The sequence below is a fragment of the Alligator mississippiensis genome, chromosome 6 (genome assembly GCF_030867095.1).
Source record: "Alligator mississippiensis isolate rAllMis1 chromosome 6, rAllMis1, whole genome shotgun sequence".
Taxonomy (NCBI): domain Eukaryota; kingdom Metazoa; phylum Chordata; order Crocodylia; family Alligatoridae; genus Alligator; species Alligator mississippiensis.
This window is the reverse complement of record NC_081829.1, coordinates 99,978,022-100,001,286: the sequence shown is the minus strand read 5'-3', so window position 1 is coordinate 100,001,286 and position 23,265 is coordinate 99,978,022. Positions and strand designations below refer to the sequence as shown.

Genomic DNA, 23,265 nt, shown 5'->3' with positions numbered 1-23,265 from the left:
GGCTGAACAAAGACCAGACAAAGACTGCCAAGTGCATATGGTGGCTCACAGCTTGGCGCCCCACCATCCCACGGCACCAACGCAGCAGCTCCGATCGCAGACTATTAAAGAGGAGCGCTGTTCGTGCACTTTTGCCGGCGAGGAAGTTCCGCTTGGTGAAGACGGAATGACTGGAAAGCGTGATCACGCTCAAGAAACAAAGCCCAGATGTTAAGAACTCCCCCTCGTTTCTCAGGGACAGGAAAAGCATCAATGCAGGTGCACTATGAGCCTCCGAATACTTCAGAAGTAACCGTATCTGCATCAGAGTCATTCAGCCTTCGGTGTCAAAGGTAGACTTGCTGTACCAGATGTCAGGAAAAGGACACCTACCTGCATTTCCTCTTGCCCCCCACGCCCCCCAAATCTTTTGGGGCATCAGTCTGAGCTTTGCTTCAGCATGACATGAGAGATGCCTGGTGCCAGGGAGGGAGGAAGACAAAAGGGGAACTGCTCTGGCCACCCTCTAGCGGCTATCAAAATACGCTTTGCAGCACAGCTCTAGAACGGAGCGTTTGGTGGCTGGATATTAAGCCGGGGCGTATTAGAAATACTGGCAGGCAAAGTTCTTCGGGTAGATGTGCTATCTTTTATTAGACCAACTAAAAAGAAATACTGATGGCTTGCAGCGACTGCGGCTGATGAAGGCACTAGACATCTATTCGGGTGGAGGGGCGAGGCCAAAACCGTGTACCACCTCTCTTGCAACTGGGGCAAATTCTGGGATTTCATCGCCACTTCGTGGGAAACTAAAACCAGCGCAAGAGATGGTCTGTTCTTCGTATCTTCTACAGGCGTAGCAAAGAATTGCACACTTTCCTCTGAAGCTCACAGAGGAAGGTCAGGGCGCTCCTGAGAGATGCAGACTGCCGTGTTCACACGTAGGATGCAGAGAGGCTACTGGATTGACACAAGGTCGCACAATGTCAGTGAAAGGGAGACTCCTGAACCCACTTTAGCCTTTAGGTGTCCTCCTTCACCTTCCCGTCAGAGGCCGACGCAAAGCTGTTTTGCCTTCTGTAGTTCATCTGCCCTAAAATGGGAGCTGTCTGCTATGGGGGGCTCCTTTGCAACCACACCTGGAATCAGCCTGTAGCTACCAGGATGCCATCCCATGGCACACTGCATCTCAGTGACGACCACAATTTTTTATTTTTATTTTTTACTAACATCCAGCCCCTGCCGCATCAAATACACTGTGTTATACTGCACGCCAAGACCCGTCGGGAAAGCCTCGGACACGTGATGGCAAGCAGTACGCTCTGTGTAGAGCCCACCCAAGCAAATGTGGGTGCACGGATAAGTCGGGGGCTACCCACTGGACAGGGCTGGTGGAAGCCCCAACAACGGAGGCTGTCTCTGGTGCCGCGTTGCCCAGCACCGATTATAAACCAGTGCAGACCCAGCCCTTTTGCAATCGTGGGGAGGTGGGGGAGCACCGTGCGTCTATACAAGGAGCACGACTATTTTTTATGCTTTCAAATTCTTAATCCTGTTTGGAGCTGTCAGTAGGGGTTAATGGAAGCCTTGGATAGGAGAATTCCAATCTGGTTGGCAGATGGATAGGTTGGTTATAGCTGCATAACTATGTCTTGCCTGCAGGCACAATTCAGAACACTGTTAAAGCAATATAAAGTCTCTGTCAAGCTGAACCATTTGGATCAGTAGCAAGGAGAAATAATAATAAAAAAGAGGAGTTCATTTCTGGGCCTTGCGCATTTATGCTAGTATGCAGAAACTGATTAATTGTCATCGTGTGCTGGTCTGCTATACCTCCGATTTCTACTTCTGGAGTAGATTTTGCATGCTAATATAATCATTCTCCCTCTTGAGACATTAGCAAATAATCAAATGAAAAACAGGATCATAATTTACTGAGATTCGGGCAATTCTCTATGCAAATTTGACTTGTTATTGCTGCTGCCTCGTTAATCTGAATGCCTTTGACAAACTCCTTTGATTTATGAACTCATGACAACTCCAATGTGTATATATTTTGCTAGATTGACATTATCATTAAGAGTGGGTGGACTGAGCTCACATGAATGGCTGATTTTATTCGCTGGTGTCTGCTGCTCAACAGCTGAGCATCTCCTTCTCACAAAGCCCCTGAGCGCCAGGCTCTTCCCATCTACCCATCCATTCATCATCTCGATGTTAATTGGCCCAGGCTTTAAGCAAATTTTCAACACGATTTAAAGGCACGATGACACTGATTACTGACCCTCTGCCATACGGTGCCTATTGATTAACCTGACAGAGATGATGAGCTTAAGGGAAACTAGGTGTGCGTGGACCTCGGGGGGAAAAAATATTTTGTTTATGCAGGCAAAACACTTGTCACTCTCCCAAAGGCCAGAACTTGTGCCGCACTGGCCTTTCAAACCAACTACTGCTTTAACACCTGCATCCGATACAGGCAGTACTTGCCCGCCTTGGAAAAAATATTATAAATGTGTTGTCATGTGCAGCCTGGACTTTAATCGAGCTCCCCCATATCCAGGTCATTTCCAACCAATTAAGGCTCATTTTAGGCAATGTAAGGTAGAGCTGGGTGAGTTTTTACTTATCAGTGTGGAAGGAAGGAAGTCTGCTCCGGGCATCTCAGCCCCACAAGCTACAGAGGAATGGGTGCGGTGTCCAAGCTGAGATGAGCCCAAGCACAACCTGGATTTCAGATGTCACTGCCCAGGTATTTGTGTAGTGCCTTTCCACTGAAAATGCATTTCTGACGTTAGCAGCAACATCTCCCGAAGCACGCCGCTGATCCGGCCGTGCTCCCAGCCTGCAGGCACGCTAAGGGACCAGCCATTCCTCCCACACATCGAAGCAGGAGGTCAGAGTTTCCAACTCCTTGCAGAGGTGACCAAAGAGGTGTGCCCTCCACTGAACGGTACGTCACCCCCGGTGCATGCGGGGAAGACCGGAGGAGCCAAGAGGCAGCAGATAAAGTGTCTCAGCAATCTGTCTGCAGACTGATATCATGAAGCAGAAGGCCCGTGTACCCATCCAGCCGCGGGTTAAATGTGCCAGCCAGCACGCAGCGCTCTCTTCCATCGCAGGCCAGCGGCCTGCCAAGAAACAAGAAGTTTTATATGTCCCATCCGGCTTTTGGTGGTCCCAAGATGCCAGAAAGCAGAATTTCCCCCGGTCTGGGTCAGGCCATGGGCGACGGCAGAGCAGAGTGGAAAGGATGGAAAAAGCACCCTGAATTATTCTGTGCCTCTCTCAGCCAGAGCATGGTTAAAAGGGGGAGGGGGAAGAGGAGAATAAATGCCAGTCTAGCGCTGGAGTACAGCGAAGGCCCAACGTTCCCTTTCCAATAACCTTTGTAAGTGATAGATGAGTCCAAGAGCACTGTTATCGTTATGGGACTGCCGGCATCCTGATTTTATAAATGCAGTCTGTCACTTTATAAATATCTCAGCCATTTCAAACAGTGCTAGGATGAAACCTGGCATAGCCTGAGTCAGCGTGAAAGCAATATTTTAGTTAAAAATTATGGGCTCCGAGTCCATTTTAACCATTTCAAGGCAACCTCTTTCCTCCACCCTGAGAGAGGCAATCCCTTCCGATTCCTGCTATTTGAATAGTCATTGCACTATCCAACACCTATCTTTGAGGTGGACTGGGCTGGTTGGAGAAAAACAAGTGTGAAAAGGGCAGGTTTGAAAGCAATACTCAACGTGCTCGGTAGATAAAACAAAAGCGACAGCTGTAACGTGCAGGGAGCCCCACGACAATGAAAGGCGGAGGAGCGGACGGCCACCCCAACCCTGTTTGGCACCTGCAGCTCTGAGCATTAGCCGCAACGAGAGGTTTGGAAAGACCGCCATCAATCGCAGCATCGAGGCGCAAGGAGAGACTTCAGCTCAGGCTGAAGGATGAGACCATTTCCGAGCTCCTGCAAGTCCCAGGCTAACTGGTATTTTTGCAAAGGGTGTGTGTTGGATCATGGACACAAAGGAAAAAAGGGGTAGAGAAGGGGGCAGAGGGATTTGATGCCTTTTCTAATCAATGATACAGGGGATCAGAAACAGGTGAGGGTGGCACTTCTACTCGGTGCATCTACACACCCAGGGCTTTAGTTAATGCACATTAAATCTAGTAACTCCATTGTGAGGTACTAAGAAAATGCACATTAGCTTATTTTAATGTGCATTAAAGAGCACAGCTTTTTTAGTGACACTTTAATAAGCATTAAACGAGGCTAATGCACATTAAAGTGCATGTATAGATGTGCCCACTGAATGCTTCTTAGATATATGAGCCCAGGAGGTGACGGCACGTTCTTGGAGCGCGGCCCACGGCGCAAACAAGAACCCAGATCAGATGAGTGAAACTTCCTGGATTTTATTTTTAAAGGGTCTGTGCAGTGCCTAGCACAGTGGGGCCGGATCCAGGGCTACAGGGCCAGGCAGAAGCAACCACGATTCCCAATAATTCTTAAAATTGGAGGTTTAAGCAAGCTTACAATTAAGGGTGGGATAGTGTATGTGTGCGCACGCACACACGCGAGATCATGTATATGTGAGTATATTAAATTTCAACCTGAAGCTGCCCTAGTACATCTGCACCTCCAGAACGACGAGATCTCTTGGAATTTAATACAGCCCTAACGTCTCGCACGCAGCGAAGGAGATTCTCTGCGTTTTCCTCGCTTTGTGACAAAGCTAATATAATCAGAGCAGAACGCGCGTCTACCCCGAACGCTGCGACGTGGCAGCAGAACTTTGGAAAATTAAGACAAATTTTCATACTAAGCTGATTCTTTTCATTCATCAGTTATTAATTTACTAGAAAGATTAAGGTAAAGCGGTGGGAAGTCTTAACATTACCGGGGGAATAGCGAATTCAATTTAATACTTACATCTTTAAAAGCTGGTACAAACATTAATCAAAGATATGATGAATAAACAGATCTTTCCAACAGTATCAAGTTGTGGCTTTTGCATCAGAACAAACCGGAAGCCAGGTGGTGGAAACGCTCCATGCAGGGGAATTTCAAAAAAGCTAGCTCCGCTTAACTAGGAATTTCTCAGAAGAGAGCGAGTGAAAATATGGCTAATGAGAACAGCCTTTCCCCGTTCCCCGGGAAGCAGCCCTGCTTAACACTTCTGTTCTATGAATTTAAGAGAGTCAACAGTGGTAAATTTGTTTTTAATATTCAAGCTTTCAAGCCTCGCAAGCTAGTTGGCCGATAGCCCTTTATATTCCAATTTTTGTCGGTGCCTTATTTACACAATCCGGAGAGCCTTTGAATACGATTTCACGTGGATTAAGGGGAGAACATTTGCTTCTGCTAATCAGGACATCTGGTTATTTTTGTAACTCTCAGACATCTGCATTAGGCAGTGCTACTTCCCCATTCCTCATAACAGGGCTTGAGCGACAGAAAGCCTGAGGACTCGGGTTGCATTTTATTTGCGTGCGCCTGTATGCGTAGGGATACGTGTGTGTGCATGCACACACGCGACTGTTTTGGCATTTCTCTCCTAAATAATCAAGTCAATCTCCACCTTTGCAGGCACTGTGCAATGCTGCAGCCCACAGGCACGTCTACATGTGCACTTTAATGCGCATTAGCCTATTTTAATGCACGTTAAAGTGTCACAAAAAACTGTGCTCTTGTGCATTAAAATAGGCTAAGGCATCTTCTTCTCATATCCCACAATGGAGGTACTAGATTTAACGCGCATTACTGAACATGTAGACGTGCCCCACGTTCTGTGCTTCAGCTATCTGGCAGCACCTCAAGGCAGATCTCCATTTTCCAGGGATCTGAAACACCTATATTCCCAAGCATACAGAGGACAATTGATTAAATACACCCTAGCAACTATGCTGGGCAAACTTCTGAGCATCAGACAATGGCACTCAGCTAGGACAGGCCCTGGGACTAGTCCTGAACCATGCGATCTGCCCGTGCTTGTGTCCATCTCCCTCCCGTGCTTCGTTCCACCCCTTCAAACGACTTTTTCCAGTCTCAGAGACAACCTTAACAATTCCTCTGATCTTTCAAACGCTTGTTCCATCTCCCACCACCAACTGCAGCGTAAGTTAATTCACCCTTAAGAACGGGAAATGTTCAGACACGCAAACCGTGGAGGCAAATTGGGATGGAACAGAAACACTTCAAAAGGGAAGAAAATCATCCCGCTGTGTTCCTTGCCGGTTCGCTTTGCCGCATTCCTTCGTTTGAGGAACACAAAAATTCATTTTGAACACTTCACTTCAGCATGCGGAAATACCAAGGTTAGGATTAGTTCCTTTCATTTTGCTTGTTTTTTTGGAGAAACCAAAGCTTTTATCTGTGCTGATATATCCTAGAACCAGCTGTTTTCTTGATTTTTTCCCACATATGGAGAAAAAAATAGCACCAAGTCAGCTATTACAGGTTGTGAACATAAGCTAACATCCCAAAGAATTGTCAAAAACATATTTCTAGTACTAACAAGAGTTAGCAAGAGCCAACAGGTCTGGGGAGAGGTTTTTTAAAACTTTTTATTTATTAAAATTCTCTAGATACAGATTAACTTTCTTTGCTCAATATTTATTATGGCTTCATCTGCTTGGGAACTGAAAGCACTCTGATAAATGGCCTGTAAGGTTGGCTAGTTTCTCTGTAGAATCCACAGCCTTTTGTGAAGCACTATTCTCCACCTCCGTTCAGCGCTCCCTCGCAGGGAGGCACGCTCCAACCCCGAGCCCCGCTACCGAACCCCTTATCCACCGCCTCCCCTGCCGTCACTCCTTCAACCTCCTCGGGCTTCGTTTCCCCACTTCTCCAGGTCCTCTGGCTGGCTTCCTAGCTCCAAACCTTAACACGTACTTCTTCACCTCAAAGGCTTTATCGCTCCAGCCCCTGCCCAGGCTTCTTCTTCCTGTTCTTTGCTGTTTGTTCTTCCTGACCCCTCGAACCAAAGGGATCTGCCTAGTCACCGAATAAGCTAATGCACAGAACCGCTGGACTCTACCCACAGGGCCATGCTCCTTCCTCGACATAGGAAGCACTGCTTTACTACTCTAAATGCACGGGTTTTTTCCCTATTGCTACCCAGACAGCAATCAGCTCTATTTGATATGATTAATGGACGGGACGTCAGCTATCCTTTGGCTGTAGGTCAGACTTTGCTAACTTCTAATACATCATGTATTCATGTCCGCGCGCGATCAAGGACAAACTCATTACGAGCCGGCAAGGGTGCACGTGTGTAAATGCTCCCCAATCTTTTATCAAAGGCAGCAGGCAAGCTCTCCTCCCCTCCCCTCCCTCCCCGTCTAATAAAAGAATAGCAAATGAGGGTGCTGAGCTAGGGCTGGAGTACGTAACATCTGGCTAGGCAGTACCACTGCCTCTTAACAATAGCTGCCACACAAAACCCCTAGGTTGTTCCGATTGTCTGGCTCAACACAATACGCACGGGAAAATGAAACAACCCCTAAAACGCTTTAAATTACCCCTATCATTAGATTCTGCTAAAAAAAATAAAAAAGAAACCCAACAACTTCAAGGCAGGATTTTTTGAAGTGGGTGGGGGGCTTCAAAGAGGTGACTGCCTATCCTGCCCCCCCGGACTGGGGATGAAGAGTCGCTAGCACGAGGGTGACTATAAAACGAAGTGGGTAATCAAGCAACGAGAGAACGAAGGGTAAAGAGGTGTGTGTCTGTAAGAGCTCACATTCAGATACCTCCGGGCTAGTAAAATTTTGTTTCTGTAGGAAACGCTACAGCTCTAGACCACGAGCGCTCAAGCCCCACTCTTCACAGCCTTTTCCTAGGACACAAATGAGTTATTAAACCTACAACATATCTGCTTTAGTTAACTTCTTGGTGGAGAGGGGGCCAGGGAAACAAAATGTACTTAAATGCTGATTTTTTTTTTCCAGGCTGAATGCCTTTCATCCAATAAGACATTCAAAGCAGTGACCCAGCAAATGGATTGAAAAAGCAATCTTCCGTCTCAGTGCCACATTATCATTCCTATTCAGTATTCTCGGTGAGATATCTCAATCAGCTGGATGCGTGTGTAAGTGACAGCGCAGCCCATTGCTGGGTTAATTAAACATTTGACTTTAACACCCTCCCCGTCATTAAGCAAATAAAAACAGATAATTCACACTGCACTTCATCCGCGGGGTACACAACACACATGTCAAAATTAAGAGAGTCCAGGGACCCTGGGGGATTCTACTCGGGAGGTAATCAGTTTAAATCTTATCTGGTTTATCAATTATTCTATTGATTAAAGCAGGGAGATTATACAAAACTCCTTTTTGCCACATGGGATAGATGTCAGCAGAGCAGGACAATGGAAAGAGGCTTAAAACTGATTTAAAAAAAAAAAAACAACAATTAAAAAAAAAAAAAAGCCCGAAAGGCAGACGGACAGAAAGACTGCTGGTGCTGGCTGTAAAACCAGATTTATATGTCGGAAGCTCAATACGGTTTCCAGGGGTCTACACAGAAGACTCTGCCTGGGCACAGACACGTACTGTACAGAGGCCAGTCCAAAAGTGACACTAGGATGCCATCAAGCAAGGGAGATTTTGCCGTCTTATATGTAGCTCCTACCTGCCCTGTACATGATGAACCCACATGGGCGGGAAGGACACCTCTGGCCCCTGATGTCTCCTACAGAAACCTCTATCTCGCCATTAAGTCAAACGTTAACGATCATATTACTAAAAGCCCACTTACACGGAGGCCTTAGTGGTGCTGCGAACTGCTATAGCCATGGCATGCTAAGTCTCCCCAGACAACGTGATCCTACACCAGTCCTTAGGCAACTTCCCGCTGGAGGCATAACACCTCCTCCTACTCCCATCCTTTGTTCCCCCTCCGAGCGGACAATGCACCACTGCCCCTTCCCTCTGTTCCTGCCCCGGCTCTCTGGGCCGAGTATTGAAAATCTGACCTCTGTCTCCTTTCCCCATTCTGTTTTTCTGCACGCTTTGTTGCACCGCATCGATACTGCAATGGTAAACTCTCCGATGCAAGGACCTTGGCGTGCTGCATACGGGGAGATGTCCACTGCGGTCTTGGGTGCAAGCCTTCAAAACAAGCAGTTGGCCGTACATAGTAGGAGTCAGTCTTGCTTTTAGATGAAGACCCATTTTTGGACAATTTCGTGTGGTCACAGCTCCACTGCTGTTGGCAATGGTTAGACCACTCAAGTAGACCATCCGTGGGTCTTTTCAACCGCGAGGTCATCTAGATCTGCTTGGAAGAGGGTTGCGTGGTTAAAACACTAGGTTACCCAAATGCGCCTACGTGCCAATGCAGCTGGCGCTGCAATGGCAGGAAATTTGAAGGAAGGAAGTTTAGCAGAGACAATGCCTGCAGTGTGTTCTTGCCCCTCACCTTCAGGAACAGATTACATGCCATTCTGTACTGGCACTGCAAGTGCATTCAACCACACTTTAGCTTCTTTGCTTCATCTATCCCCTTTCTTCTTTGGAAGCAGGCTAGCAAAGCGGCATTAGCATGCTGTATTTTACTCTCACCACTAGAAATACTGAGGGTGCTATTTGTAATTGTATTCTTTTAAGAGGTTTGTTCTCTGCAGCTGTTTTCTGCTTGCAGTGTATTTTGTGTAATCAGCACATCATCATAAATACATTGGCTGTTCCCCCGAGGGGAGCTGTCACTGTTTAATTTACAGAACAACCTGGCCAATGTGAATTCTAACACTACAGCACTATGGCAAGAAGTTACCACACTCTGAAAAACAGGTTTCTATGAATTTTTATATCAAGAGCTGGTCCCAGGACAATTTAGGTCCTAGAAATAGATTGTTTTAAAGAGCACTCTGTACACTGCATGGAATGGAGGCTCTTCCACTAACAGCTTCTTAAAGCTGCGCCGAGCCTACTCCTACGCCACGTAAAGACAGCTCAGTAAAGCCACCTACAATCCTTGGCCCTGGCAGCAAGAGGTGCTGCTAGCAGGGGTTTTCACACCGCAAATTTTTTATTAAAAACAATCCGAACCATCAGGGTGTTGTTTTTTGTACCATTTGATAACGGACCGTGTTGTGAGCATAGCACGGGCTAGCATGCATCACCTACCTCGCCGAATCAAGAGTCACGGAGAAGTCAGGTTGGAAAGGACCTCCATGGGTCATCTAGTCCAGAGGTTCCCCAACTTTTTCTTATTGCGTATCCCCTTGCACATTTACCAGCTGCCTGAGCACCCCACCAGTATATGTTTTACGTTTTAACCCCTCCCTTAAATGCCAGTTATTATTAGAATGAAAATTAAATCCGCCATTACACAATTTCTCCCGTGTAGGGGTACACGTGCCAGTTTGGGACGCCCTGTTCTAGTCCAACCCCTTGCCTGAGGCAGGATCATCCCATGCAAATCCATTGTCTAACCTCTTGGCAAAACTCCACAGTCAACCCCAAGACAACATCCCTGAACCTGCCACAGAGTAAGAATCATAGAAAATTTGGGTTGGAAGGGACCTCAGGAGGTCATCTAGTCCGCCCCCCCCGGCTCAAAGCAGGACCATCTAAGCAAGTGGCCCACGGCATCCAACGTCCTGCTTCTGTAAAACGCTGTAAATATACGCTGCAGGACTTAATTAATCCGAATGCTAAGGGAACGCAAATCATTCAAGAAGCAACTGCAGAAATCAAAAGTGTTTGCAGGTTTCTTGGCTTCTTTTTTGGCTGGACTCGAGTGTTTCTTGGTCAGGTTTTTCGGGAGGCGGCTGCATATCTGGAGACGCACGCCACAGGCTCTGTTCTACAAAGCTGCGTGCATATGGCTGGCTGTTGACCGAGGTGCGTAGGGATGCCGTCACCGAACATTTGACAACGGTGCCAAACGACACTGGCAAATGTTTAAAAAATAAATATGCACCCCAATTGCAACATTTGGGCAGCGGCATTCTGCCTGCAATGAATTACTTGAATGCTTGATTGGCAATGCCTCCTGGAAACAGTTTGCTGGACTATTTGGAAGAGAACCCAAGAAGGCTGACCATCGGAGACCGCTCTAAAGGAAAGCGACTACAAATCTGAATAAAGGAGACAGACTTCCAGCGATGGCACTGGCTCACAAAAAAATCTCCTCCAAAAAAATCTTTACATCAAAATATCAGTCTACCAAATTGTTTCGACTGGCTTTATACTGCTCTTTGAAAGGAAGGCCCATTGCAGATCCTCGTAGAGCGGCAGAAGGTGAATAGATGCCACAGAAAACGACCGGGTTGCTTGTTCCCTCTGACACGTAGTTTAGTTTTAGTTATATTATGCAGCATCATAATAAATTACTTCATTATGTTCTGCAAAGCCATCAAGTCTTAACAACGAGCCCTCACTATAGCACAGCCTCTGCTATTAGACTAGAGAAAGATCAGTCAGCAATATTACACTGGAAATTAGTGAGGACCTGCTGCAAACGGCGTCTAGCTCTCCAAAGCCCGCAGACTGGAGCATTCGATTATTTACGCACATAAAACGGGAAATGGCCGTACACTGCAGGACATAACTTCTCAATAGAAGAGTAATTCTCAAAAACCAGGACTTAATGAGTCTCTCTCTGACCTCTTGATTTTTTAGGATTTGGCAAGCGCATTTAAATGGCCTGCGTGCCTAGTTAAAGTCCTGCTTTGCAACAGGGCTGCTCCTGTTCTGTTCTCCGAAATGTGTTTGCATTTCAACTTCCCTGGAATTATGTACGCATGATATCAGTTTTACAGGAATCGCTGAGTTGTGACTAACATTGACTTAAAAGGCCGGATGATAAAGATTTATTGCACATCTGAGTGCTTCACAACTTTCCCAGGTTTGTGGTAAAATTACATCCTTTAACTCTTTGCCGGTTCAGCAGAGATTTGTAGAACCTGATCTCGTGCAACCGGCTACGTTTGAAGCACTTTCCATGGAGTTGTTCAAACACAAAATTATAGCCAAGCCCAGTGATTTACAATCGGCTGGCGCATGCTAACTTCACGAGGAAGAGGGAGAGAGGCAGATATTAACATTTAACGGGAGGCGCTGATGTTGTATGCTTAATCACACTCTTCCGGTTATGAGGCATTAGAGTTGCCTCTAAAGGCAAAGCAGAAAGACGAATGTGAGATCTGGGCTCAAGCACTTGGAAATTCACCCGTGCATTTCCATTTAAAATTATATTTAAAAGCTTTCTTAAAAAAACAAAAAGGGGGGGGGAACCCTGCTTACTAGAAATTCAGGCGAACACGCCAAACTTTCTTCTTGCCATTATTTAAAGCTTTGAAAAATGGCCTGGGACCATCTGAATTAAGCGAGATGAGCTTAGCCCTAGGTCATGCCAAGGATTAAAATGTTCTCTCTTCCCAGGAGACCTTGCAGTTCCACAAAAAGCCATTAGATAGCAGCACAGTACGCATGATCCGCCGCGGCTCCCATTACCTCCTCCATCCCAAAGGCTTCTGCTCCACACATTGCAACACGCGCACACACATTTCTCTCCCTCTCACACGCACGCACACATGCGCGTGCGCGCACACACACGCACACGCTGATTCTAATTCAATTAGTGCAGTCTGCAACTCCAGAAAAGAGTAATTCAATTAGTGCATTGTGGAGCTCTACAATACCTCTTAGCAGATGTTCGCAATCCTCAGGAACCAGAGCTAAATTTAAAAATACCTGTATCCCTTCGGCGTGGCGCTACATATGCCATTTGTCAAAATAGCTTTACACACCTTTCTGACTTCTAACGGGGAGAGGAGAAACCCGCGCTTGCCTGGCATCATTTTTAACCGATCAACCAACCAATGCTGGTAGAACGACAGACCTCACCCCCTCGGCTTACCAGGAAGGGCGCCGGTTGCTATACAGTAACAAGATCATTAGTGCGGAGTTGAAGTCGTGGAAGCTTTCCTGTTACAATGCGCATTTTCATTAGTGATCCCATTTGTTATCTGCGGTGGCAAACAGCTGAGGGGTGGAAGCATTTGCTCCTAGAACAGCTATTGCCTCCCTCGTTTCGGTACTTAGGCCGGAAGACTGATTTGCAAAGCTGGCAAACGTCAGATGCCGAAGCAAAGCCAAAAACCCTACTGGCTTCCAGCGCCTGAATTGCAAATCCCCCTCCGGCAGCAGTAACAAAACCCCCGAACCCACCACTTGGCTCATCTGGGGTCAGGTTTGCAAGGTGGGTCTTTGCATGCCCACCTGAAACGAAAGAGGACATCCTGCAGCGTAGTTGTGTGGCGGGGCCTGCATCCTGTGATAGGCTCCTCAGTACTGAAAGACCATGGGGCACCAATTAGAAAGCAGCTAATCAACCGGCCAGGATGTCAAGGTCATCGGTTACAGAGCAAGAGGTAGATTTTGTACAACCGGGTTGCACGCGCTGCACTGTAGCACCGCACCCATTTCCCAGAGGCCATCACTGCAGGCACACGGTGCAAGCAGATCAAGTGCTCCTCTTGCCCCGGGGACAATTAGACTCCTGAAAGTCCAAGTCCGCCCCCCCAGCTGTGTTTAAATGAGGAAGTTAACTGGTTAATCGGGTTGCATATCTGTCATCTTCCTGATCCCCTTTTCTGCATGTAACCGGTACCGATTTCCAACCTCACCAGCGAGACGGTGGGAGGAAAGGAAGCTGGCAGAGCGGACCCGAGCATCTCGATAAGAAACTTTGCTTAAAAAACACAAGTGCCACACCGTGGCAGCTCAATATTTCATAGCCAATACAAGAAATGTGCAACAACACTGCAACTTTAAATCTTTGCCTCCTATGTCAGTCTCTCTCCCTCTCATTGTAATGCCAAAGGGAACAGCAATCAGAGTGGAGATGTTCAACGTGATAGAGGTCAGGACACCGGTGGATCAACGTACCAGAAACACGACCTTGTTTATTTTTTTCCCCGGTATTATTGTTTACAGGGTGCTTTGCTCATGTACCTTGTGGTTCTTAGCTAAAAGATGAAATTACAGCCCAGGATGAAGCGCTCAGGCACACATCCAATTTGTGTTTCCATCTCAGAAAACAAAAAGCTTCTGAGGCCCTCGGGCTGCCATTCAAACTTGGAGAGGCTGACATTTTTAACAGCGTGAACCAGAGACTGGCAGAGGGAATGATCTAATGCATTTCTGACTTGTCAATCAAAGCACTCACCTCTGCTGTCTTGTAAACAGTTGGGGGCCACCTAACTACATTCATAAACGGGGGAGAGCCTGCCGCCGGCCGGGGGTGCCGGAGCCACCGACTCTAGCTGTTAGGCATCAAAATTATGATGCAGGTTTCGAATCGCGCTGTAAATAGCCTTCAGACACATTTCGCGGGGTGACTGGGAAAGAACCGGAGCAGGGAATACAAAGCAGGCTTTGGTCAAGTGCAATAATACCTCCGTGCTGATGGGATCTTTTGACTGGACGATACGCTTCCCCTCCGATTAGATGCAAAACCGAGCCGTGCTAATAACCGGGCTTTAAGGCGAACCGCCACAAACTTGTGCATGCAGCACGGTGACTGCGGAGCACGCACAGCTTGCTTTCTCTGGGTCACTTACCTTCGGTCCATCAATAATGCAATTATTACTCTCATTTGGAAATGCGCTGTATTCTTCAGCGCCGAAAAAAGTCGACTTCTCAAACAAAACGCATGAATAAACAGGAGGAAGCTCACTATGAAGTTTATGAAGGAAGCAGAATTTGGGGATGAGCTACTGGCCCCACGCCTTGCAAAACCCATTCTTTCGAGCTGCATCAACCTCCATGTTGGTTATCACGGTGCAAAGAAATGGCAAACAAGTCAGCTGGAAAGGAAGCCTGCTGCTTTGCTGCCTGGCTGTAACAGGCTGTTGCCTCTGCATGATTCGACTGCCTCCAGATGACCCTAGCTTTGTCTCCCACCCTCCTCCAAAAAATGGCTTTGGTGCAAAGAGAAGGTGTAATGCAGATCAGTCCAGCCCCCCTACCTTCCACCAGGCCTGGCAACCTTATAAAAATTCCTCTCATTTACTTCATTTGAAGGATTCTCAGGCTTTGCCCAAGCAAAGCTGTCAGGAGAATAGAGGCCATGTCCAATTTGAGGAAAACCAAGTAGATCAAGGCCACCTCCATAAGCAGAGATGATCGGCCCTGGTGCCTTGCTCATGATCAAGTATTTCATCCAAATGCCTCGATTACAGCAGATTGTGGGAATTTAGAGAGTACGCTGCAAAACCTTTAGACAAAGGTATATACAAATCTCAACCCTCTCTCGCCCGCCGGGGACTGCAAACTCCACCGCAAGCAAACCAACCCTGGCCTTTGTTCTCCAGTGGGCAGCCCCAGGATAATGGTTTGGGGTCTCGACAGAGACGCGCTGGGGAGTCATACAGGAGTGAGGCGGGCAGGGACCTGCGGAGGTCACATCTAGTCCAACCCCTGCCTGAGACAGGACCAGCTCTGTGCAAGCCAGCCCAGACAACTATCATCTAAACTCTCCATGAGAGTATGCAAAACTCTATACCAGGGTATGCAACTAAAATGGAAACTCTACATAAGGAGCATTCTGGGGAGCTTCCCAAATTGCGTCAGGTGCCTGGTCACAGGCCTGGCCCATGGTACCCCACTGCCTGGACCCGATGCAACCTTCACAGTCATAGAAAATGAGGGTGTGACAGGAGCTCAGGTCACATCTAGTCCAAACCCCTGCTCAAACCAGGACCAGCCCCAGCCCCAACTACATCATTGATCCAATCTTCTAATTTGTCTGTTATTTGACAGACCAAAGGTTTGTCTAGCCGGGTCTTAAACACCTCAAAGGATGGAGGAATCCACCACCTTTCTGGGTAATCTGCTCTAGTGCTTCACCACCCTCCTTGTGAGAAAGTTTTTCCTAATATCCAACCTCAACTTCCCTTGCTGTAACTAGACCCCATTGCTCCTTGTCTTGTATCTGCCCCCACTGAGACCAGTCCAGCTCCATCCTCTTCGCAGCCCCCCTGCAGGGAGGTGAAGGCTGCTATTCAATCCCCCTCGGTCTTGGCTTCTCTTTTCCAGGTTAAATCAGCCCAGGTCCCTCAGCCTCTCCTCACCAGTCCTGTCCCCCAGCCCCACAACCATTTTCATTGCCCTCCGCTGGACTCTCTCCAATGTGTCCACATCCTTTCTGCAGTGGGGGGCCACAGCTGGACACAGGACTCCAGATGTGGCCTCCCCAGTGCTGCATAGAGGGGAAGAATCACTGCCCTCCATCTGCTGGCACCACTCCTACCCATGCAGCCCAGGATGCTGGTAGTCTTCTTGGCACAAGGACACACTGCTGGCTCCTGTTCAGCTTCTTGCCCCCTGTCCCCCAGGTCCTTTTCTGCAGAGCTGCTGCCCAGCCCATCGCCCCCAGCCTGCACGGGTGCAGGGGATCGCTCCCTCCTCAGTGCAGGACTTTGCACTTGTCCTTGTTGAACCTCACGGGATTTCTTTTGGCCCGGTCCTCCAACGTGTCCAGGTCTCTCTGAATCCTAGCCCTACTTGTGGAAGAGTCGAACAACGAAACAAATGGGCAGGAGCACTCTCCCCCACAAACTTGCTGTGTGACCTCAGGCAATTTCTTGAAACGCGCTGCTTCCTTCTCTGCTCATCTGTACACTGGGAACAACAATGCCTCACAAATATTTTGAACTCTACAAATCTTCACTGCTAAGAAGGAGGAACCTTATTACTAAATATCTTTTATACAGTTATTTTGGGGAAATATTCAATAGAATAATGCTTGGCATATTCAGCCTTTGGCCTATTTAACTCTTGTAACCTTGAATCTTGTAAACACACAGCATTTTGATAGGATGGCTGCTTTTATACTGAGTTTAATTTTAAGTCAGGATGCAAAGGCATTAATACCTACCAGTGTGTACAAAAACTTTCAAGAGATCTGTTTTCACAGAATTCTGCTCACTACAATTTTTATTCTGCAAATATGATTTCTCTGTTGCACTGGAGGATAACACCTGGGAAGACTTGGGATCCTGGCTTGTTCTGCATGGACAATACAGGCTCCACAGAAGTAGGAGCCTGAAGGAAAGAGCAGGACATTGGCTCTTTTTCCATTGCTAAAATTTCCTTCTCATTCCTTACCCGAAAACGCTGTCATTCAGCTGCAGGCCTCCCTCAAAGATGACCTGCCTTTCCGTGGCATAAGCAAAGCACTTGAGGATCTTCTGAGATTTAAAGGCACTGGAGAAATATATTAATCCTACTGTTTATCCCCCCCACCTTAAATCAGACCTCCCGCTCCCACATCGCAACTGCTGTGATGCCACAAAGGGAATTAAGGAACTCTCCGTTCCTGATTTCCCACGTCCGACCTTGGTAATAAACACACAGAAAAGAGAAACATGGAAGTTATCTGACAGATCAACAGAACTGTCTCTAAATCGACTATTTGCCAACGTTTCCCACGAGGCGTCAGCAGGCTTTTAGCTGACAGGAAGCGCCTGTTTCATCATTTCTGTCTGAGCATCTCAAGGTAAGCATGTAAATAACTAGACAAATTCAGCAGTGACTAAGTGGCCTTCCAGATGGCACCTTCCCTCTTGCCATGAGCAAAGAACATTGATATTCTTCTCCAGTTACTTGAAGCTTGCTAGAGGAAAAAAAATTAACTTAATGTGAGAAAATGCTGGGCTTCAAAAGCAGGTCTCCAATGTTACGCTGAAAATTGTGCAGAAAAATTCTCGCTAAGATGACGGCAACAGAAGAGACGGCAGGCAGAGGTGCCGAGGGATAGATCTCACCAGACCTAAGGAGCTAATAAGGGGCAGGGTCTATTCAAAACTGACTGGGAGACCTATAGCTTTTGGAGACCGATAGCATGAGACATGCTGAGATGAGGAGTACTACGTAAAAGGTAGGCACGCAAGGTTCTTTGGATAAATGCGGTATGTTTTATTAGACCAGCTAAATAGTTGGGGAAATTGGTCTTTGCAAGCTTTCAGGTACAAACACCCTTCTTCTATGGAAAAGGTAGGGCTTTTTTCTTTCTTTTAACTGAAACAAGGAAATATAAATGCCATCAAAAACAACAGGAAGCAGGAAGAGAGGAGCGGGTGGGCTAACTGCTTTGCTTTGCACAAACTATTCTCTTAAACCAGTTTAAGAAGCTTGAAATTCTTTTATCAGTGGACAGCCCAAAAATGAGGCCCACCTGATTCACTTTGAGTGTGCAAACCAGGAGGATGAGTAGGATGCTACATCCTGCTCTGCTCCCAAGCTCTCCTCGATAGAAAGTCCTCTCCCCTCCCCTCCCCTCCCCTCCCCTCCCGAAAGCGCTGCAAGGAGGTTGCTTAGCCAAGAAGGACTGACAGGACACCTTCCAGAGTCCATCGGTGCTAGTGCTAGGTCAGCTGGAAGGGCTGCTGCTAAATGATGCAAGACACTTAAGCCTCCGCTGGGACTGAGAACATTGCTTCCACAGCACTTCCTCATCCTGCCAGTCCTGGAAGCAGGAAACCAGACCCAAAATAAGACACAAATGTCTTGCACACGGCTTCTGGAGAGGTAGAGCGACGAGTCAAAAACATTTCAGGATTTCTGAGAGGTTCGGGGTCAGTCACTGACCCTGGACCATCAAGCCATGTTGCCGAAAAGCCCTGCTGGCTACCACCAACCTGGAGATGCCAGCCTCTCGGCTCTAGAGTTGACCCTGAAATAATCCATGCCGCTGTGAACCCTGAGGCTTGAGTTGCAATGTGCTGCCTGAAGGCCCTGGCTTGGGCCAAATCAGTTGTCTGCTTTCTTGGAGTCCAGTGTGAATCCCCGTGCTCGAGTCTGCATTCCCTTTCCATTTGCATCTACATAAAACTCAGCAAACTGGAACGGCCTGGGACCTGAAAATCCAATGGCTGCCTATCGTCCTTTACCCCATATAAACGGCAACCAAAATTGAGTAGGACAGACTGGTTATTTGAGGCCACACTTGAACACCACTGGCCTGGTGAAACATGCTGTAAGATTATAGGGCTGGAAGAGTCGTCTAGTCCAGTCCCCTGTTCCCTGGGGCTGAACTAGATGACCTTGGCAGCTCAGTCTGAATCTGGCAGCCTTCAGAGCACAAAGCAAAATAAATTTGCTTTTTTGGCTTCTTATTAACTTATGTGTGTTTTAATTTTCTATAACCGAAGTTCCTGGGTTACTGCTAACAAATCCAATCGAAATATATGAATGCAGGGCATCGGCTCTCATGGCACCGCATCACCCCACCACCATCTTCTTGTGTAAGGAAAATATGGACAGAAAAGTTAATGCAATTGCTGAATACAAGCTGGGATCACAGGCGACGATGCACACTGTTTGCCACGAATGCTTGCTGGATGTCAGCGGTATGCTTTTGGTACACCTGAGGACCAATGGCACGGCACAGTTGATGGTATCTGGCCAAGTTTGGCAAAATTATTATATTAAATCAATGTAATGAAAATGCCCCTGGACTGATCTGCTCAGAATCTACATGAGATGAGGTTAATTACTGGAGGACTTTTGAATGACGTGAGGAAAGCACACAGTACGGAGCAGAATAAATGGATATAAGCAAGAGAGAGCAAGAAGCAGACACACACACACGCGCACACACACACACACAGGAGAGAGGAAAAAGAGAGACAGAAAGTACCTGGAAAGCTGTGAGTGCGCCAGTCCCTGGGTTATACAGGCATCGCAGCGAGGGCATGCTGTCCGCCAGGCTGGAGCAGCCCAGCCACAGAGATCTGGGCATAGAGCACTGCAGAGAAAGGACAACTATGAGATGGGACTGTATGAGACAGGATGGCACAGATTACAGGATCTTTCAAGGCTTAGCTGAACGGCAGCAACAGAACTCCAGCTGGCCTTAAAGGCTGAAACATCCTCAAGAAACACACATCCCTGATCCGTCTGGCCCCGCACGGGAGTTTAGAGATGCCAGTGGCAAAAAGGGGAGGGGAAGACATGATGGTCCGAGACCGTCAGTCAACGTTTTGCATTAGCGTGGGCGCGTGTATTAAAGAAACTGACTTCTTTCCAATTAACCGGCCCTCTTTTGTTTCCACCTAACACGCATCACAGCGAATGATTCTGCAAGGAAAAAGAATAGCACATCGAGTGCCGGCGAGGAGAGCAAAGGTGCGGCGGGTTTGTTTCCTGCCCCCCGAGAGGGTGGGATAAGGCAAGGAAGGCCAGTAGTTGCCTAGAGGCGGTTTGCAAGAGTTCGGCCCTCCTACTTGTTCTGCTGCTAATTGCAAAGTAGTTAATACAGCAGACTTCACCTTTCCAAACGGATCTCGTGCACCAAAGGGGCCAGGCCGCTGAAAGAAGGAAAACAGCAGCAACTGCTCATGGTTGTTCAAAAATGCAAGTACTGACAAGGTTAAAAATATGGCTGTGCTCTGACAGCCAACTTGTTCTTACCCGATTTTTTGATGCTGTAACTGCTACTGGTGGTGAAATGCTGATACATTTTAAATGGGCACCTATTTATGAAAATGGTAGGATGTGACAGATTAGCTACATGAAATCTCAAACCACTATATTCATGTCTGCACCCCCACATCATATTAAGCCTTTTTTAAGTGGTAGGGGGCTGGAAGGAAATTCGAGTGGAAGGGACAGCTGGAATGGGTATGAGATGGCAGCTGCGTTTTGGGCCACTTTTTCTGCTGCTTTGGGAGGAGTTGCAAGTTGAGCTTTAATTGAATATGTGGGAGTTATGGGGCTAATCATAGAAAATGAGGGTGGAAGGGACCTCACATCTAGTCCACACCCCTGCTCCAAGCAGGACCAACCCCAACTACATCATCCCAGACAAGGCTTTGTCTAGCCAGGCCTTAAAACCCTCCAAGGAAGGAGAGACCATAACCTCTCTGGATAATCTGTTCCAGTGTTTTACTACCTTCCAAGTGGGAAAGGTTTTCCGAATATCCAATCTCAACTTCCCTTGCTGCAGCTTGAGCCCGTTGCTCCTTGTCCTGTCGTCTGCCCCCACTGAGATCAGCCCAGCCCAGCCCAGCCCCATCCTCTTTGCAGCCCCCCAGCAGGGAGGTGAAGGCTGCTATTCCATCCCCCTCGGTCTTCTCTTCTGCAGACTAAATCAGCCCAGGTCCCTTCCCCAGTCCTGTCCCCCAGCCCACAACCATTTCCATTCCCCTCCGCTGGACTCTCCCCAACGTGTCCACATCCTTTCTGTAGTAGGGCCCACAGCTGGACGCAGGACTCCAGATGTGGCCTCCCCAGTGCCAAATAGAGGGGAAGGATCACTGCCCTCCATCTGCTGGCCCCGCTCCTGCCAATGCACCCAGGATGCCGGTAGCCTTCTTGGCACCAAGGGCACACTGCTGATTTGTTAATCTTGGAACGGGCAGAAAGAAGATGGCTTTTATCTGGTCCACAATTTGCTACCACTTGGACCAAACTGCCGTTAGGCACTGTTAGTCCACGTCACTAGTACACATTGCTCCAACCGATGCTCCTCCTCCAAAAATAAGTCATATTTGAAAAATTCACCAAAGCACATCATCTGTGAACACCTGCATGAGGAGCGTCTGTTACTGTAATGTAATCTCACCTCCGTTTCATCAACTCTTCTCTTCACGCAAAGCCTCGAATCCGAGAAGTCCTACTCCTTCAACGTTAAACCTCTCCAACCCCACGCTGGGTAGAGAGATTAGCCCTCCTGATAGGCAAGACGGAGCGAGAATGATTGCCAGGGTATTGCAGCAAGCAGCTGAAACCTGAGTCACGCTTCCTCGTCTGCTGCTCTAACCTACCAGACAATGCTTCCCTCCCACACACAAAAGAACTCGAAATCCCAATTATCTTCCCCCAGGCAAAAAACCCTACTTTATAACTATTTATAAAGCTCTTATCACCATAGCAGCCGAGCAACCCTAGCTCAAAAACCAACAGGGGCGGAAGGCATATATTTGCTTAAGCATTTGTCATGTTTTTGATATGCTAATTTAAATCGGTTTAAGCCCGTGTGTTCGGCCGGGTCCCCTATTCACTGGATCCGTTTGGTCAAAGTGCTCATAGGAACGAGGAGATTAGCTATGGTGCCAAGGCACTAAAGCAAGGATAAACGTTTCCATCTTGCTCTCCAACCCACTTAGTACAGTTGACGCTGTAAGCTGCCCTGTTAAGTGGAATAACAAAAAAACTATAAGAAGCCCAGAGTAGAGGAGCTGAGAAGTGGGCATTTTACACAACTATCTAGAGCAGTGGTTTTCAACTTTTTTCATGTGCGGACCCCTAAAAAGTTTTGAATGGAGGTGCGGACCCCTTTGAACGGTAAGCATGGGTATTCACATCCTGTTGACTGATTGTAGTCACCTTTCGTGGACCCCTTAGACATGGTCTGTGGACCACAGGTTGAAGAGCACTGCTCTAGAGATTTAAACCACACCATTAGAGAGGGGTCCAAGTATCGCACAGAGCCGAAGGCTGCTTAGCCAGCATACCCAACTGCTCAGCTCACTCTGTCTACCTCTATTCTTCTCATACATTTCCTGGACCAACTATACTTTAACCCCTTATTTTTCCTAACACGGCACGAGAGGTTCACAGTGTCACGGACTGCAAGGGACCTTGCCCGACCATCGGGTCCAGCCCCCCGCACTAGGCAGGAAGGACAAGGGGGGTCAGGGGACCCGAGATAGTCCTCTACTGCCATGGACGTCAGGAACCAAATCCGAGCACATGAAGCAGAAAGCAAACACTTCTTCCTGTTGCAAAAGGGGTGCATATTGCACTGCCACGTACGTTTAGTGGGGGCAGCCCTGCTTGGACCAGACGAAGTCCCTTCCAACCCTCGTTTTCTATGGATTGGAAAAGTCTGGACTCTCTCCATTGTAAAAAAGACACGGAAATCCTCCTTCTCTCCTCTGAAGCTGCCGCTATCCAGGGAAGGGGATGTTAGACATCCATTTCATAGAGCCCTGGCAGCTAATCCACATTTACTTACTTACCTATGCAATCTAGTAGGTTAATATCATTTCAAGCCCAAAAGAGAATAGACAATAAAAAATAACTGGTTCCTCGCCTGGCTCTTGAACCAGTCAGCTAGGATTTCTCTCATGTTCATAACAAGATTTATATTACTGCTAGAGATCCAATGTTGATTTATAAATAAATAAATAAATAAATAAATAAATAAATCAAGATTTGTTGTCTTTAAAAGACCAAAGGTGCGCTCAGTAGGGGGAAATGTCACTCCTGTACTTACTTTCTATCTTTTCAAAGAAGCAGAGACTCTAAATTACAATTGGTGAC

General features: G+C 47.4%; 1 protein-coding gene across 14 annotated transcripts in view; it reads right to left on the bottom strand.

Moving 5' to 3' along the window:
• BTRC (beta-transducin repeat containing E3 ubiquitin protein ligase) overlaps positions 1-23,265 on the bottom strand; it is a 144,426-nt gene that overhangs the window by 89,112 nt on the left and 32,049 nt on the right. For 7 of the 14 annotated variants that reach the window (XM_059730219.1, XM_059730220.1, XM_059730221.1 and 4 more), the window contains one exon: positions 19,637-19,744. The exons of the other annotated variants lie outside the window; for them this stretch is intronic. In XM_059730219.1, the coding sequence (XP_059586202.1) occupies positions 19,637-19,744 (108 nt within the window). The remainder of the gene's footprint in view (positions 1-19,636; positions 19,745-23,265) is intronic. 14 annotated transcript variants of the gene reach the window in all.